The sequence below is a fragment of the Rhodotorula paludigena genome (genome assembly GCF_050403205.1).
Source record: "Rhodotorula paludigena JCM10292 DNA, Rt_paludigena_JCM10292v1_ctg35, whole genome shotgun sequence".
NCBI lineage: Eukaryota > Fungi > Basidiomycota > Microbotryomycetes > Sporidiobolales > Sporidiobolaceae > Rhodotorula > Rhodotorula paludigena.
Window position 1 is genome coordinate 13,848 of NW_027481423.1, and position 14,330 is coordinate 28,177.

At 64.4% G+C, this 14,330-nt stretch overlaps 7 protein-coding genes across 7 annotated transcripts; 2 read left to right on the forward strand and 5 right to left on the reverse strand.

The window, feature by feature from the left end:
• Positions 1 to 76: 76 nt before the first annotated feature.
• Positions 77 to 1,403, forward strand: PHS1 (enoyl-CoA hydratase PHS1; the record flags this gene model as incomplete). The annotated part of the gene is made up of 6 exons (XM_076650369.1): positions 77 to 324; positions 390 to 461; positions 537 to 618; positions 708 to 829; positions 929 to 1,071; positions 1,129 to 1,403. The coding sequence occupies 6 exons, from the start codon at positions 77 to 79 to the stop codon at positions 1,401 to 1,403; spliced, it is 942 nt and encodes a 313-aa protein (XP_076504012.1).
• A 340-nt stretch (positions 1,404 to 1,743) lies between these two features.
• On the reverse strand, positions 1,744 to 3,527 carry JCM10292_002938 (Zn(II)2Cys6 transcription factor domain-containing protein; the record flags this gene model as incomplete). The annotated part of the gene is made up of 3 exons (XM_076650370.1): positions 1,744 to 2,472; positions 2,531 to 3,385; positions 3,447 to 3,527. 3 exons carry the CDS (start codon positions 3,525 to 3,527, stop codon positions 1,744 to 1,746), a joined length of 1,665 nt encoding a protein of 554 aa, XP_076504013.1.
• Positions 3,528 to 3,904: 377 nt separating this feature from the next.
• JCM10292_002939 (uncharacterized protein) lies at positions 3,905 to 4,963 on the reverse strand (the record flags this gene model as incomplete). The annotated part of the gene is made up of 5 exons (XM_076650371.1): positions 3,905 to 3,940; positions 4,023 to 4,141; positions 4,260 to 4,371; positions 4,467 to 4,679; positions 4,793 to 4,963. The coding sequence occupies 5 exons, from the start codon at positions 4,961 to 4,963 to the stop codon at positions 3,905 to 3,907; spliced, it is 651 nt and encodes a 216-aa protein (XP_076504014.1).
• Positions 4,964 to 5,572: 609 nt separating this feature from the next.
• MET22 (3'(2'),5'-bisphosphate nucleotidase) lies at positions 5,573 to 7,177 on the reverse strand (the record flags this gene model as incomplete). Its single annotated transcript, XM_076650372.1, has 4 exons — positions 5,573 to 5,765; positions 5,867 to 6,120; positions 6,238 to 6,725; positions 7,036 to 7,177. 4 exons carry the CDS (start codon positions 7,175 to 7,177, stop codon positions 5,573 to 5,575), a joined length of 1,077 nt encoding a protein of 358 aa, XP_076504015.1.
• A 470-nt stretch (positions 7,178 to 7,647) lies between these two features.
• Positions 7,648 to 8,762, reverse strand: JCM10292_002941 (ATP synthase subunit H; the record flags this gene model as incomplete). Its single annotated transcript, XM_076650373.1, has 5 exons — positions 7,648 to 7,777; positions 8,128 to 8,234; positions 8,327 to 8,382; positions 8,628 to 8,676; positions 8,736 to 8,762. The coding sequence occupies 5 exons, from the start codon at positions 8,760 to 8,762 to the stop codon at positions 7,648 to 7,650; spliced, it is 369 nt and encodes a 122-aa protein (XP_076504016.1).
• A 315-nt stretch (positions 8,763 to 9,077) lies between these two features.
• JCM10292_002942 (uncharacterized protein) lies at positions 9,078 to 12,688 on the reverse strand (the record flags this gene model as incomplete). The annotated part of the gene is made up of 16 exons (XM_076650374.1): positions 9,078 to 9,341; positions 9,417 to 9,567; positions 9,628 to 9,644; positions 9,703 to 9,749; positions 9,830 to 9,898; positions 10,211 to 10,259; positions 10,319 to 10,448; positions 10,508 to 10,559; positions 10,629 to 10,852; positions 10,927 to 11,346; positions 11,417 to 11,565; positions 11,627 to 11,721; positions 11,786 to 11,849; positions 11,911 to 12,030; positions 12,098 to 12,253; positions 12,575 to 12,688. The coding sequence occupies 16 exons, from the start codon at positions 12,686 to 12,688 to the stop codon at positions 9,078 to 9,080; spliced, it is 2,121 nt and encodes a 706-aa protein (XP_076504017.1).
• A 744-nt stretch (positions 12,689 to 13,432) lies between these two features.
• On the forward strand, positions 13,433 to 14,298 carry JCM10292_002943 (uncharacterized protein; the record flags this gene model as incomplete). Its single annotated transcript, XM_076650375.1, has 3 exons — positions 13,433 to 13,506; positions 13,701 to 13,785; positions 14,179 to 14,298. 3 exons carry the CDS (start codon positions 13,433 to 13,435, stop codon positions 14,296 to 14,298), a joined length of 279 nt encoding a protein of 92 aa, XP_076504018.1.
• Positions 14,299 to 14,330: the final 32 nt, after the last annotated feature.

A 14,330-nucleotide genomic window follows, 5' to 3' on the forward strand; every position in this document is an offset into this window, starting at 1 on the left:
GTTGACCTTTGTCCTCTGCTGGCCTCGTCGCTGCGCGCCTGCCGAGTGCACCGGGCCCGCTCGTAGTTGCTCCAAGATGCCCGCCACGCCCAAGACGACGCCCTCCAAGGGCAAGCCCGCGACTTCGCGCTCGTCGTCGTCTCCGCTCGCGACGGTCTACCTCACGCTCTACAACCTCGCGTCTGCCGCGGCGTGGGGCTACGTGCTCGTCCGCGTGGCTGCACACATGGCCGGCGGAGACGGCTACACGGGGATCAAGGAGTGGGCCGGGTTGCAGACTGCCGGAGAGACGGCGCTCAAGCGGGCCAGTGGTGCCGTAGACGAGTGCGTGCAGCGTCCTGGCCTCCTCTAAACAGACATACCTGACCGTGCGAGGCTTTCTTGCGCAGGATCGGCCAGACGGTCAAGTGGGTGCAGACGGCCGCGCTGCTCGAGGCGCTTCACTCGGCAACTGGGCTTGTGTACGTTCTGGCCTGCCGGTTGCGCCGACACGTCTGAGACAAAGTGCTGATTGTTTTTGTCGCGCCGCTGCGCAGCCGCTCGCCGTTTGGCACGACCGTCGCGCAGGTCGCTTCCCGTCTCGCGCTCGTTTGGGGCGTCTGCGAGTTCTTCCCCGAGGCGAGTCTTCTTGAGCGACCCTCCCCAACGTTCGCAGCCTTGCCAAAGTCAGTGCGCAGCGTGTCTCATCGGTTAGCCATCTTCTGCAGGTCCCCCGCTCGCCCATCTACGTCTCTATGGTCACTGCTTGGTCGCTCGCCGAGATTATCCGCTACACGCACTATGCTACGGGCTTGATGGGGCTCAAGGTCAAGGCGCTTGAGTGGATCCGGTGCGTTGGCTGCATTCGCTGATTGAAGCGATACCTGCTTCGCCGCCCGACTCTTCCTCCTGAATGAGGTCTAGGATGCTGACATATCTGCGCCAATAGCTACACCGCCTTCTACATCCTCTACCCTGTCGGCGCCGGCTCCGAGGCAGTCCTCATCTTCAAGTCTGCCGAGCCCGCCGCCGCAAAGTACGGCACCCTCGCGGGTGTTGCTGTCTACCTTCTCTGCGCCATCTGGCCTCCTTGTACGTCGTGTGCTTGATCGCGCTCTGCGCTCCTGGCTGACTTTTGCTTCTCTGCAGCTCTTGCCTTCCTCATGTCGTACATGCACGCCCAGCGCCGCAAGCACCTCTCTGGCGCGTCGCGCTCGCGCAAGTCGTCTCCGCCGCCAGTCTCGTTCGCCGAGGCCGCCAAGAAGGTCATCACGGACGCTTCGGGACTGACGACGCCGCCCAAGGCGTCCTCGGTCGCGCCGCGCGACATCACGAGCCGCGTCAGCGCGGAGAACGTGCTCGGCGAGACGGCGGGGCAGACGCCCGCGCGGAGTACTCGCAGCCGCTCAAAGAAGGTGCAGTGAGGTGGATACCGCGTCGGGATGGCCATGTTCGGTCGGCGACGGCAGGAAGCGAGGTGATGCGCAGAGGATGCTGCGGAACGGTGAGGCAGCGTGGCGCAGCGGGCGCGGCGGGCACAGCGGTCGCGGCAGGCGCAGCGGGCGCACTTGAATACCCCTTTCTGACTTGACGAACCCCCTTGACGACCTAATTTTCACAGCCGTGCTTCGCTCTTCGTGTAGATCAACCTTCGCTGAACGAGCAGGCCCTCCCGAGCCTTCGTTTCCCAACCTCCGCATCCGTGTGCGTGAGAGTCGTACCGATGATAACAGCGTGGAGAACGTGACGTTGCATCCTAGCCCTCTAGACTCCTGCCGTGCGTCTCAGCAGACCCACCTCGGCTGCGAGCGTCTCGGTCGCGGGCCACTGCTTCGCCTGCCTCCACAGCTCGGCTTCGCAGAAGTCGAGGTCCTTCCCGACACGCTGAGCTGCGCCCTCCTCGGCGGACCCCTCTCCCGCCTGGAGCGCCTCGGCCTCGAGGAGGCAGCCCCTCGCCGCGACGACGAGGCAGCAACCAAGCATGGGCCCAAAGATGCGCGTCTGGTCGTCCGCTTGTTCCGCGCCGCACAGACCGCCGCTCGTTCCGCGCCAGTCGCTCCACGGCGCGCCGCAGTAGGGCGTAAAGTCGCGCAGGAAGGCGAGGACGCGCTTCGCGGCGTCGATGATGCCCGTGCGGTGCATCGGCGGCGGCGCGCAGGTCGTGTCGAGTGAGCAAGGCAGGGCGGTGGCGACGAGAGGCGAGAGAGGCGAGACGGACGAGAGGTGCTGAATTGAAGCTGTCAGGGAGACGAGCGCGGCGTTGAAAAGCGAGAAGCGCAGGTTCGCCTGGGCGGGCGAGCTATCGAGGACGGAGGTTGGCGGTACGAGATGGGAGAGGGCGTCGCGCGCAAGCGTGTGCAGGCGCTGCGAACGAGCGACGATCTGGGCCGTGACGGAGGCGCGCTGCGACGACTCGAGCGACCAGAGTCCGTCGTGATCGGTCGCTTCGTAGGCGAGCCAAAGCGCGTGGCGCTGCAGAGTTGTAGGATGAACCTGTACATTGTGCACTGTCAGTAGGAGACTGCCGATGAGAGGGAGGGCGACAACGCACAGCAGCAGGCGGCGGCACGTGCGTGAGGATACTTGCCCGCACGCCCGACATGAACCCCAAGTTGATCTCGGTGCACCACGCGAACCAGCCCGTGCGCGTGAAGAGGTCTACGTGTGGTGCTCCCAGACCTGCTGGGGTAGCCTCGCCAGCCCAGCCTTGCAGGCGCAGCTCGGTGCACGCCCATTGCAGGTACCCCGCAGCGCGCGGGTGATCCTTCGTTGCGAGAGAGTGTACGGCGAGCAGGAGCGTCGTCTGGATCGTGTCGAGAGGGGCTGTTCCGGCTTCGAAGGACGGCGGGTGGAGCGGCCCGTGGACCGTCGGATCAAGGATGCAGGTCAAGGCGTGGCGCAGGCCGGACAGCTCGAGACTTTCCAGGTACGTGTCGAGCCCGTCTGCGGTGTCGGGTAGTATGGGCGCCCAGTTGTAGACGGCGGCGAGATACCGCTGGATGAGAACCGGACGCGGAAGGAGCAGCCTCGTGAAGCAAGCGGTCGGGCGGCCGATTGCAGCCGCGGCCAGCAAAGCTGCGGCTTCAGGCGGCGGTGATGGGTAGGCGGGCAAGCTGCTCGGCGGGGGTGTGGACGAGCGGGGCGAGCTGGAAGAGGCGGAAGGCGCGGAAGCAAGGTGCGTCTCGCTCGGCGGCTCGACCGCGCACTCGTCGTTGTGCTCGGCGACGGCCTCTCCGAACGACGGCTTCGGCAGTCGCCGCGGCCTGCCCTTCCTCCGCGAGGGCGCAAAGTCGCACTCTGAGCCGATGCGCGTGCAGCGAGAGCAGCGCGGAGCGGGACCCTCCCACGCAGCAAGGAGAGCGGGATCTTCGAGGGCGTGCAGGTAGTCCTCGTTGAGCCCCGTACACTGCAATACCGCCTGTCGTCAGCCTGCACTCTACCGCGACGTTCTATGGGACGAGACGCACCTTTGCCTTTGCAGCGCGGCAGGCGAGGCAAGACTTGGACGGGCGCTTGCGCTGGCCGTCGACAGGGATCGGGCGGGTCATTCCAAGTCGGCTCTCAGACAGCAGGCGAAGCGTTCGGGGACATGAGCGTCGTCGCCGTCGGCCGGCAATAGACGCGCGCACCTCGATCACCGCACTCGCCTTCTCGAGCGGAGTCCAGCGTATCCAGTGGCAAACAACTGAATACAACAGAAGCATACCCAGGCCGTACGGCGACGTTCGAGACCGTGGCGCAGAGTCTCTTTGTCGAAAGTCTCGCTTCGTGCTCCCTTCTGTGCTGCAAGCCATCTCGTGCAAGCCGCTGCTTTCGCTCATGACGAGTCGTGAATCTCGACTGAGCAGGCCAGGAAAGAAGTAGCCGAACTCAAGTACAACACGCCGAGCTGGAGCGATCCCTCTCACACGCGCTACACTCCCCTTCAGACGACGCCCTCGCCAAGACGCTCCTTTGGTGCCTGCGAGCCGGCAGCAACGTGAGCTTTCTCCCCAAGCAGGACAGCGAGGGTAGAGAAGGCGAGTTCGGTCCGGGAAACGCACCTCCTGCTGCACGGGCTGCTCGTCGACAAAGTCGGGCAGCTCGGCGGTCGCGTCTTCTCGCAGGTACGACGGGATGCCCTGCTCCTCTTCTGCAAAGTCGTCGCCGAGCGCCTCGAGTTCTGCGGGAGGGCGGGCCGAGTGAGCGGATCAAGATTGCGGAAGCCACTGAGCTCTGCTGCCGTGCATCCCTTGCACGACCACCGAGCAGTGTGAGCGAGGCCCGCAACGAGGACGCACCTGCGTCGAGGTCGACCTCGTCGAGCTCGTCAGGCACGCCGTACGACCGCGACATGGATTCTTGCACCTCGTTCGCCTGGTCGATCAGGTCCTCCATGTCGTATTGCATTTGCTGCAGAACGCGTGCCACACATAAGCAGTCAGTCGCGCGCTCCCTGAAGCAGTCGATGGGACTCGACAGGCTGGTCGGCTGGCTCTGCAACGCACCTCGATCTTGTCGACGTCAATCTTGCCGTACTGCTTCTTGAGCTCCTTGTTGGCCGTCTTCATCGCGTCGACGGTCGCCATCGTGTTGCGCAGGTTCTCGGTCGTGAGGTTCGCTTGCTCCATGTTAAACGTTTGCTGCTGCAGCTGGCCAATCTGGCCCTCGTAGAGCTTCTTCTGCTTGAGGACGCGGAGCGCGCGCTGCTGCACCGCCGTCTGCCAGCCATTGAGAGCGTCAGCACGTATGGACCAGCGCGAATCAAGCAGACTATCTGCGAGGGCGAGAGCATGCGCTCGGAAGAGTCGGTGTCAAGCGCGCTCGAACGCACCTTCCCGGGCCCGTCGCGCATCTTGCGCATCTGGTCGCGGTACTTTGTGAGTTCGGCGTCGAGCTTGCGGATCTTGACCTCGATCGAGTCGATGCGCAGGTCGGTCGACGCGATGGCGTCTGCGAGCGACGGCTTTGGCTTGCCCGACGACGAGCCGAAGAGGCGGTTCATGGCGGGGCGGACCGGTAGCGGGCGCTTTGACGAGCGGGGAGAGCGCTGCGCATGCGAGTCGAGTGTGAGCGCATGGAATGGTCGAGGCAAGGAAGCGAAGTGGGGGCGAGCAGCCACGGCATCGCAAGCGCGCTCGGCGAGACTGCACGTACGCTTCCGAGAACTTTAGGCGCTTGTTTGAAGCAGCGGGAATTCACCCAAGGCGCTTGTGGTCGTGCCGAGCGGGCGAGCGACAAGTTGCGGGACGAGGCGGTGCGATGACGGTGAGACGCGGCGAGGGCGCTCGACGGGCTGTGCGAGTCACTGAGCAAAGTACACAAGCTGTGTAGTCCGATTCGAGCTGCTTCGAGCGGATCGGACCGAGCGGGAGGGAGCGGAAAGGGATCAACGTCCGAGTCGCATCAGGTCGAGCGAGTGAACCCCCGGCTGGCAAGACTTGTACGGGCGATTTGAGCAGCTCAGACCTTGGAGGAGACAGGCGCAGTGAAGCGGTCCTTGTCGGGCGAGGCGAGCGCCGCGACGTCCGCTTCCACTCCCGCCAAAACGACCGCAACAAAAGATACAACAGCGGCCAGTGTGATTCCAGCCATTTTCCTTCGCGCGCCGAACCTACTGCTTCTTGCCCTCTTCGACGGCCTGCTGCACCGCCTCGATGACCTTTGCGTGCCACTCTTTCGGCGCGGCGACGACGCCCTTGTTGCCGCGGAGCGTGCGCCCGAGCGAAAAGTCGAGCGGGCGCCCGTGCATGTCCGACACGAGGCCGCCGGCCTCGGCGACGAGGAGCGAGCCGGACGAGTGGTCCCTGCGCAGGGAGGAGGGGCGTCAGTTCAGGCTGTCATTCACTTGGAGCTCTGCTGAGGTCGCCCGCCACGCAGAAGCTCAACAGAGAGCGCAATGACGCACCAGACCTTCTCCTCGTACGTGTCGCTGACGGGCAGCCGGAGGTAGATGTCGCCGTCGCCGCGCGCGATCGAGCAGTACTTTGCCTGCGAGTCCATGCGCGTGCTCTCCTTTGTGATGCCGAGAAGCTGCGCGATGCGCGCGTTCGTCCCGTGGTCCGAGTGGCCCGCCTCGACCGATTCGCAGAACGACGCTGACCCGAGCGACGAGAGCGAGTTCATCGAGATGCGCGTGAGCGCCGGCGAGGCGAACGAGCGCTGCGTTGATGGGGTTCGCAAGTCAGTACGCCGACGCTAAAGACAACCTAGCCGACATGTGCCCTATCGCAACAGGAAGGGCCACGAGCAGCCTAGCGACGAGAGCGCGCGACGCACCTGGAACGCGCCTTGGCCCTTGACGGCGATAAAGAGGGCGCCCTTCTCGCCGTCGGGCTGCTTCGGGTCGACGGGGAGGTTCGGGCAGCCCATGACGCCGACGACGACCTGGCCGTCCTCGATCAGGCCGAGGCAGACGGCGTACTGGCCGCCGCGGAGGAAGCCCTTTGTGCCGTCGATGGGGTCGAGCGCCCAGTGGCGCCCCTGCGCGCCGCCCTCGCTGTTGCCGCGGTCGATGAGCGCGAGCCAGTCGTCGTCGTTTTGGGGGGCGTCGGCGGCGCGCTTGACCTGCGCCCACGGCTGCTCCTCGTCGGCGAGCGCGAGCGACTCGCCGAGGGCCTCGGACGCGAGGCGCACGATCTGGTCCTTGACGGGGGCCTGCTCGGGCTTGCGCAGGTCGGACGAGTCTTCCTCGCCGATGACGCGGTCCGCGGGGAAGTGCGAGAAGAGGAGCGCAGAGACGAGCGCCTGCGACGTGTAGTCGCCGACTGCGCGCGGGGAACAAACGGGGTCCTCGTCAGTTCAGCAGCAGGGTCGGGCATCGTGAAGTGCCGTTGAGCGTTGCACGGGACTGCACAGACAGCCAGCCGCACGAGAGTGCCTTGATCGCCGTCGGAGGGGAAACGAGAGCGCCAAGGTCGCACGAGCAGCTCGTAACGGGGCATGGCCGGATCCAGCAGACCAAGTAGCGTACATCCGCGCAGCCCCGACGTCCGCCAGACGCTGCGCCCGCCTGGCGCCGCTCCTCTTCATGAGGATCCTCAACCCATGCACTCTGTCCTCGTGGCGCCGACTGACCAGTGACGGGGCTCTTGTCCTTCTTCTGCACGCCTCCGCTGCCGACGAGCTGGTGCTGGACCGTCTGGGCGACGAGCGAGGCCTTGAGGACGGCGCTGATGGCGATGCGCTGCTCGGCGGCGTACGGCGCGGGCGACGACATGCTGGCGGGCGGCGACGAGGTACAGAGGGAGCGGCGGATGGCAGAGAGACGGCGGAGGAGCGCGGGAGAAGCCGTCTTGGTTGAGTGCAGCCGAAAGTGGATATATCGCAACAACAAGAGCAGCGACAACGACGACAACGACAACGACGGGATTACACGGGCTTCCCTTGCGCTGACTCTGGCTTGCATAGACTGTCGCAACGCATCTCGACAGGATTGCCGCACAGCTTCCCGCAGAAATGGCAGACTTCCGCATCGCATGCAGCTTGCCGCCTTTCGACTCCCTCGAACCTCTGCACCTCTTCCGCCTCTCCACCCAGTCCCGCCCTACGCGCCGAGACGACGGGCCACGCGGGAGAAGAACAGCGAGTCGCTTTTGTCGATATCACCCCTCCGGCTCATCGTGTACCCCTCGCACCCCTCTATCCCCGCCTTCCTCCGACACGTCAAAGTCACACACGCACGCGCACTTAGTGCTTCTCGGCGTGGACGGGCTCCTCGCAGAGCTTGAGGTAGTCGTCGGCGCCGAGCGCGTCCTCCTCGGACGCGACGTCGGCCGCCGACGCGCCCGTCGAGGGGGCGTCGGTCACCGGGGCCGAGCTGTGCGGCAGGACGGGGCACGCGCAGAGTCGAGATGGTTGACGAGGGGTATTCGAGAGGGATGAAGTTGGCGGAGAACGGGATCGGGCAAGGGCGTGCGAGCGAGGCGGACGAGAGGGACCGGGGACGAGGTGGGGAGGGGTATGGAGGCAGTCAGTGCCTATTCTCAAGGTCGTGCACTCTGCGAACGCGTTCCTCCGTATCTCGGGTACCGGACACGCCTCGACTGCTCCGCCCACGCCTCCTCGAATACCGCAAGGACCTCGCCGAGCCGACTCGGGAGTTCCCGCATTCGCGCACCCACACCGCGCCGGGACTGTGCAGCCGGTTTCAAATCACGTCAAACTCACGCGTCGTAGGCCTCGAGCTCCTTGGCGAGCGAAGCGGCGTCGGGGACCTCGGGGGCCTTGGGGGCGGCCGGGGTCGAGTACGACTTGGTCGCGCCCTGGGCCGATGCCTGTGTGCCGCGCGGCGTCGCGCACGGGTCAGCAGGTCGCGTACTCAAGGGTGGGGGCACGACCGGGGCGGCGAGAGCGGCGCGAGACGCACGGCAGGCTTGGGCTTGTAGGCGCGGAGCTCCTTGAGGTAGAGCTCCTGGACAAAGTCTGTTCCGGGGCGTGCGCGGGGTGCCAGCGGGTGTTTGGGGGTGCGTGAGTGGCACAGCGGGTGCAACGGAGCAGCAGGGGCGGCCGTCGGAGCGAGGCGGGGAGGCAAGGGAGGGCAAACGCATCAGCTCGCGTTGGCGGTGACGGCGGGCTCGGGCGGGTCGAGACGAGCTCAGCGGGCCACTGGACTAGTCTGTGGACTCGCAGCACGTGGCTCGGGAGAGGCAGAGGGGGCGAGGACGGACCCTTGCGGACGGGGGCCTGCGCCGAGAAGGAGCGGGCGAGCGGGCGAGCCTGCAACGCGGGCGGGTGAGCTGCGGGCGCGGGGAGCGCGGGGAGGGGACAGGACGCACGACCTGGACTGCGCGGCGGGCGAACATTGCGCGGGATGCGGGCGGGGCGACGGGCAGAGCAGGGGCGAGCGAGGCGGCGAGCGGCGAGCGGACGAGCGAGAGCCGAGCACCCTCTGCCCACGGCCACCACGCACGCGCACCGGGCAGGACAGGGATCAGCTGGACTGCACTGCACTCTACAGACTCGCAACCACCGCTCAGCCTCCGCTTCTCCGCTGGCGATGCGCCCTTCTCGTCGTGCTCCTCGTCCACTTGCTCTCTCCCTCGCCGCTGGCTTCATCCTGGCTGGTTCCGCACATGCCTCTGGTCCACACTACTCCGCACTCTACCGCTCGAGCGCTCTCAGAGACCCTCGCGCGCCCACAGCAGGTACCTCTCCTCCTCGTCCCTCGACTCCACCCGCCCCAAACTCCTCCTCTCCCTCCCCTGTGCCTTCTTCGCTTCGACCTTACCATCCTCGCCGTGCACTCGGCCACGCAGCCGCGCCACCTCGCTCGCGTCCGCGACGTCGGCCTTTCCGAGCGCGAGCGCACCGACGAGCGACAGGCCCGCCGCGCCGAGCGCCGCGTACACGAGGATCTGCATCGTCTGCGCGTACGCCTCGCGCTGCCACACAAGGTCGTGCTTACTTCAGCAGAGCTCTGCGCGTGACGGGCGGACCAGAGAGAGAGAGGCGCGCACGATACCGAGCGAGACGGCACTGTCCGAGGCGTAGCTCGTCGCCTTCTCGACCGACGCAAAGATCTCGTCGAGCTCGGTGCGCGAGACGGACGACCCGAGCGCGGCCGAGAGGCGCGAGGGGAGAAAGTGCTTCCACAGGAAGGTCGCGAGGCTGCGCGAGCGGACGAGGGGTGAGCTTCGTTTGGAGGAGAGAGGGAGAGAGGGGACGCACGTCGAGCCGATGGCGCCCTTTCAGCGATCAGATTCGTCAGCTGGCCGTAAGGCATCCGACGCAACTGGGACGCACCCCTGCATCGCCTGCGAGCGAAACCAAGCTGTATGCCATGGCCTGTTCTGCGCGCGACGAAGCCAAGTCGGATCAGGCGCTCAGATGCGCCTTTGCGACTGAAAGAGAAGGACGACAAATGACGCACCGTGCGGGCTTCGCGCAGCATGCAGCGGGATCTGGCCGTACATGGTCCCGGCAAATGCGACCGAGACCCCTGGTGGCACGAGCCGTCAGTCCTGTGGTACCACAGACGGCGTGACAGCGCAGCGCACCATGGAGTACCTGTGAGGAGATCAAAAGGAGCTGTGCGTGCGCCGGAAGAACGTGAGTCTCAAACGAAGCGCTCGAGGCAGAAACGAAAGGCTTGCGAGTCCTCCGCTGCGGGCAAGGCGTCCAAGTCAGTTGCGGAGCACCTGCACGCGCTTGTAGCGCTACTCACTTGACCTGACGAGCCGGAATCACTGTCGCCGTGCGGAGACAGGGTCAGGTGCAAAAGTCTCTTGTGCGCGCGGAAGTGGGACCGCACTCATGCCCGTGCTCCCAACATTGATAACCAGTCCAACCAGCAGCATCACCTGCGCAACTTTGACTCGTCAGCATTCGACGCTCTGTGGCGGTGAAGCAGAGAGCGCACCATCGGCGCCTTAAGCATCTTCAAGCTCTTTTCGTCCCGGGCCTTGATCTCGGTCCGTCGGCGCACGAGCGCCTTCATCACGTAGGCGACGGCGAGGTACGCGACCGTGAGCGCGCACGACTCGCTGAAGCTGCGGCAGGGACATTGGCTTGAGAAGGTTCAGAGAGGAAAGAGGGACGAGGGACGCACTTGATGAAGCCATGGATCATCGGGTCGAGGTGCTGGTACTCTACTTGAATATCTGGAGCTGAACACGTCAGACGGACTCACTCGCTGCTGCGTCGAGATGAGGGCAGCAGGAGGAACGCACACGAGTACTGGAAGGCAAAGATGAGGAAGTACGACAGCATGTTGAGAAAGCTCGCTGCAAAGGCGACGAGCAGCTGTCGGTTCGCCAAGAGCTCGCGTGCGAAAAGCGGGTGCGAGGTCTTGCACTCGTGCCATACGAGGAGGGCGGTTGCGAAGACTCCGCCGACGACGGGGCCGATGAAAAGCGGACTCGAGAAGGTCATGCTGCCCTGGCCGATGAGCATGCTGAGAGGTGGGCGGCGCACGAGAGAGTCAACAAGATGCGATGGAAGACAAGTGGGAGGGAATTGCAGACGCACAAGGGGAAAAGCAGTCCTGCAAGCGACGCCGTGAAGAGCACAAACCCGATCACGCTCGTCTCTGCGAACGGGTCGTACGCCTTCTTGCTGTAGTGCCTCGCTGCTCTGGCGGCCTGTCGGATTCGCGTGGAGAAGGTGCCCGGGCCTTCCGCATCGCCAGTCGGGTAGTGCCGCGACGAATGCGACCTCGAGGACGACGGATGAGAAGCAGTACCAAGCGTGACGAAAGGAGCTGTCGACCGTCGCGAGCTTCGAGTCGCCGAGATGCTTGAACGAGACGCGCCCGTCTCACCGCCGCGTGAGGGTGATGTTGCAGCGGCTTCTGCTGCCTCACGAGCGTCGTCCTTTGTCAGTCGGCGTTCGTCCACAAAGCGGAGCACGATGAACGGAATGACGACCACGGGCGTGATGATGCAGAACCTTCATGCAAGGCAATCTGGTCAGTTCCAGCTGCGGGCGGTTGCCTTCTCAAAGGAAGTCAGAGACGCACATTCCGTGACCCCAGCGCCAAGACGAGTTTTCAAGCAGTGCCTGCACGACGATCGAGGCGATCCAGCCCATGATGACGTTCGGGAGCTGGTATAGCGCGTTGTAAAGCGCATTCTTGGACAGGTCGGGGAGGTAGGCGAGGAGGATTGGCTGTAAACGCGACCGTCACGGTCAAGTCGGGATTATCGGCATGCGAAGGGGTTCCTCGTACCTGAACAAGAGCGAAGAAGCCAGAGGTCGCGAGCGAGCTAACGATACTGCCGGCTGCGTACAGTCCGACACTGGGTGCGGCCGCCATCATGGCATCTGGAAAAGTCGGCTTTGTCAGTACTGCTGAACTGGACTGTGTGATGTTGAGTGTGTTACGCACAGCCTCCAGCGTACAGGGCTGTCGCAACAGCGTAAGTCGTTGCGATGCCGAATACCTGCGAAGACTGTCCACGCAATTGCTTCAGCTTTCCAATGCAGATGTGCAAGAGAAAGAGATGACGGCACCTTGACGATGAGAGGTCGGAAGACGACTGGGGCGAGAGCTTGCGCGGTGAATACGATGCCGAGCGAGGCGTGGCTGCCCAGGTCGCTCGTCGCGTACGAAAGGAATTGCGAAAGAGTGGCCTGCGAGCCGAGGAAACCCAGCACGTCAGTGGGAAGAGGGAAGACAACAGTCGTAGCTTTGGCGCACATTGTCGAACGCGAGCGCCGTCGAAAGAAGCACAAAGCTCGTGACCGCTACGAGGAGCCAGTTCTTCGTCAGCGTGGTCAGCGCCTTTGTCGGCGTCTCCTCAGTCTCAAAGTTGGTGCTGCTGGCGGCCACGAGACCTGGATATTCGAGCACGATCTGCGGGTTGGAGGAGATGGACAGTCGCCAACGAGTCGTATCGGTGTTTTGGAGAGCCGAGTGCGAGTGGGTGGAGGAGCTTGACGAGCGGTGCCGCGGAAAGTGCTGCCGATAGAAGAAGGAGAAGAGTCGTCGGTAGGTGCCGACAAGAAACGGAAACGCCGCCTTGTACACTCACATCCGATTGTTGTACCCTTTGCTCCCGCTCACTTTCCGAAAACGGAGCACGTTCATCGGACGACGGCGAGGAAGAAGTCGGAGAGATGGGTCGATAAGTCGCGGTCGGCAGGTGGAACCGTGCTGCTGTCGAGGGGGCCGCACCTCGCCGTGACGGCGACGGCGAGGCTGGGCGCTCAGAAAGAGAGGAAGATGAGCGGCGGGTGTGCTCGGGCTCTTGCTCGCTGCTGGATGCGGAAGAGGAGTCGAGCCTGGCATGGCCGCAGATTGGATGCGGCCGAGACATGATTGCCGCATCGTGACGAGAAGGCATAGCAGAACCCGCTCAAGCCGTGGCAAGGCAGCGAGGCGACGGGAGCGGAGGCGCAAGAGAAAGCACAGACACAGGCTTTCCTTCTGATCAGATACGCCCGCCCTCGAACCGGTCCGCGGAAGATCCGTCTTGCGCAAACAGGAGAGGGAGAAAAGGCGAAGAGACGGACGAGGTGTTCCGACTTTGCCCGTAATGCGACATAGCTTGCGCTGGCGAGAGCTCGTGCATTCAGTACGTGCCTCGCCAGCGAGCTAGCCTAGCGAGATGTAGCGCGAGAAGCAGAGGCTGCATTCGCGCGGAAGGACGAACTCAAGCGCTCCAGAGTCGCGCATGCCGGCGAGGACATTCCGGCAAGGCTTGTAGGGGCTTTTTCACCGTCATTGGATTAGTGTAGCTCGTCAGCGACGCTTCGGAAGCTGTTGCCGAGGTGCGGAGGATGCGACTGATGAGGACAAGGAGCGGGAGCGAGAAGAGCGAGCGGAGCGGAGGGTGCTTCGAGGTCCTTTGCCATAGTCCAGAACAGCACGCGAACAATGCAGTACAGCGCCGTGCAGCTCGCAGGAGCGGCGGGGCGCGGACCTGCGGCGGTCTTCTGATCGTCGTCGTCGCTCGGCGCGTCCTCTCCTCTCTCGGCTTCCCCTTTCTCTCTCCACTCTGCTCTGAACCAGAAAAAGCACCAAACTACGACCATGCTCGCCGCCCAGACCCTCCGCACCGCCGTCCGCGTCCAGTCCCGCACCTTTGCCGTGTCGGCCCGCATCGCGTGCGTCATGGCCTTTGCTCGCGACAAACCCCGTCCCTCCCTCTCAGCCCGTGCAGCTGCTGCTGCAGCTGGACAGGCAGGAGCTGCTTTGTGAACACGCAGAGCTGACTCTCGCGCGCCTCGCATGACCCGCCCCTCGCCGCCCGACGTCCCCCGTCCTCGCTTCCATCGACTGCCATTCCTCCCACGTCCAGCTCCGAGGGCATGCCCGCCGGCCACTCGAACGACGGGTTCAAGAAGCGCGAGCAGGCGCAAGAAGCCAACTACGTCCGCGAGGCTGTGCGTCCTACTGCCATTGGACCCTGCCGTACTGAACACGACACGCTGATGCACTGCCTTGCTTGTCCTTCTTTCTGATTGCACTCCTCGCACCTCTGATTCAATTCATGACCGTCACTCTCTCGACTGTCCGCCAAACCGCCTTTTGCGCATCTGGGACCGACACCCTCGTCCCCACCGGTTCCTCCGTCTCGGCTGATTCCTCCGACGACACACCCCTTTCCTGGTCCGCCTCCTCGTCACCACATTCTTCAATCAATTTCACCTGCTGCACGACTGCTCTACGACCGAATCTCTCTCGCGCCGCCAACGTTTGTCCGACACTCGCTCTCTACCTTTCCCCCCCTCGCCTCTCCTCCTCGACCCACACCTGGTCGCGCACCACCGCCACAGGAGAAGGAGAAGCTCGCCAACCTGCGCAAGAGCATCGAGGCGTCCAAGGCACACCTCGCCGAGCTCGAGAAGTCGCACAACGAGCTCGAGCAGTCGATCGGCAAGGACTCGAAGCAGTAGGCCGCCCGACTTGGACACACTGCCGTGACTGA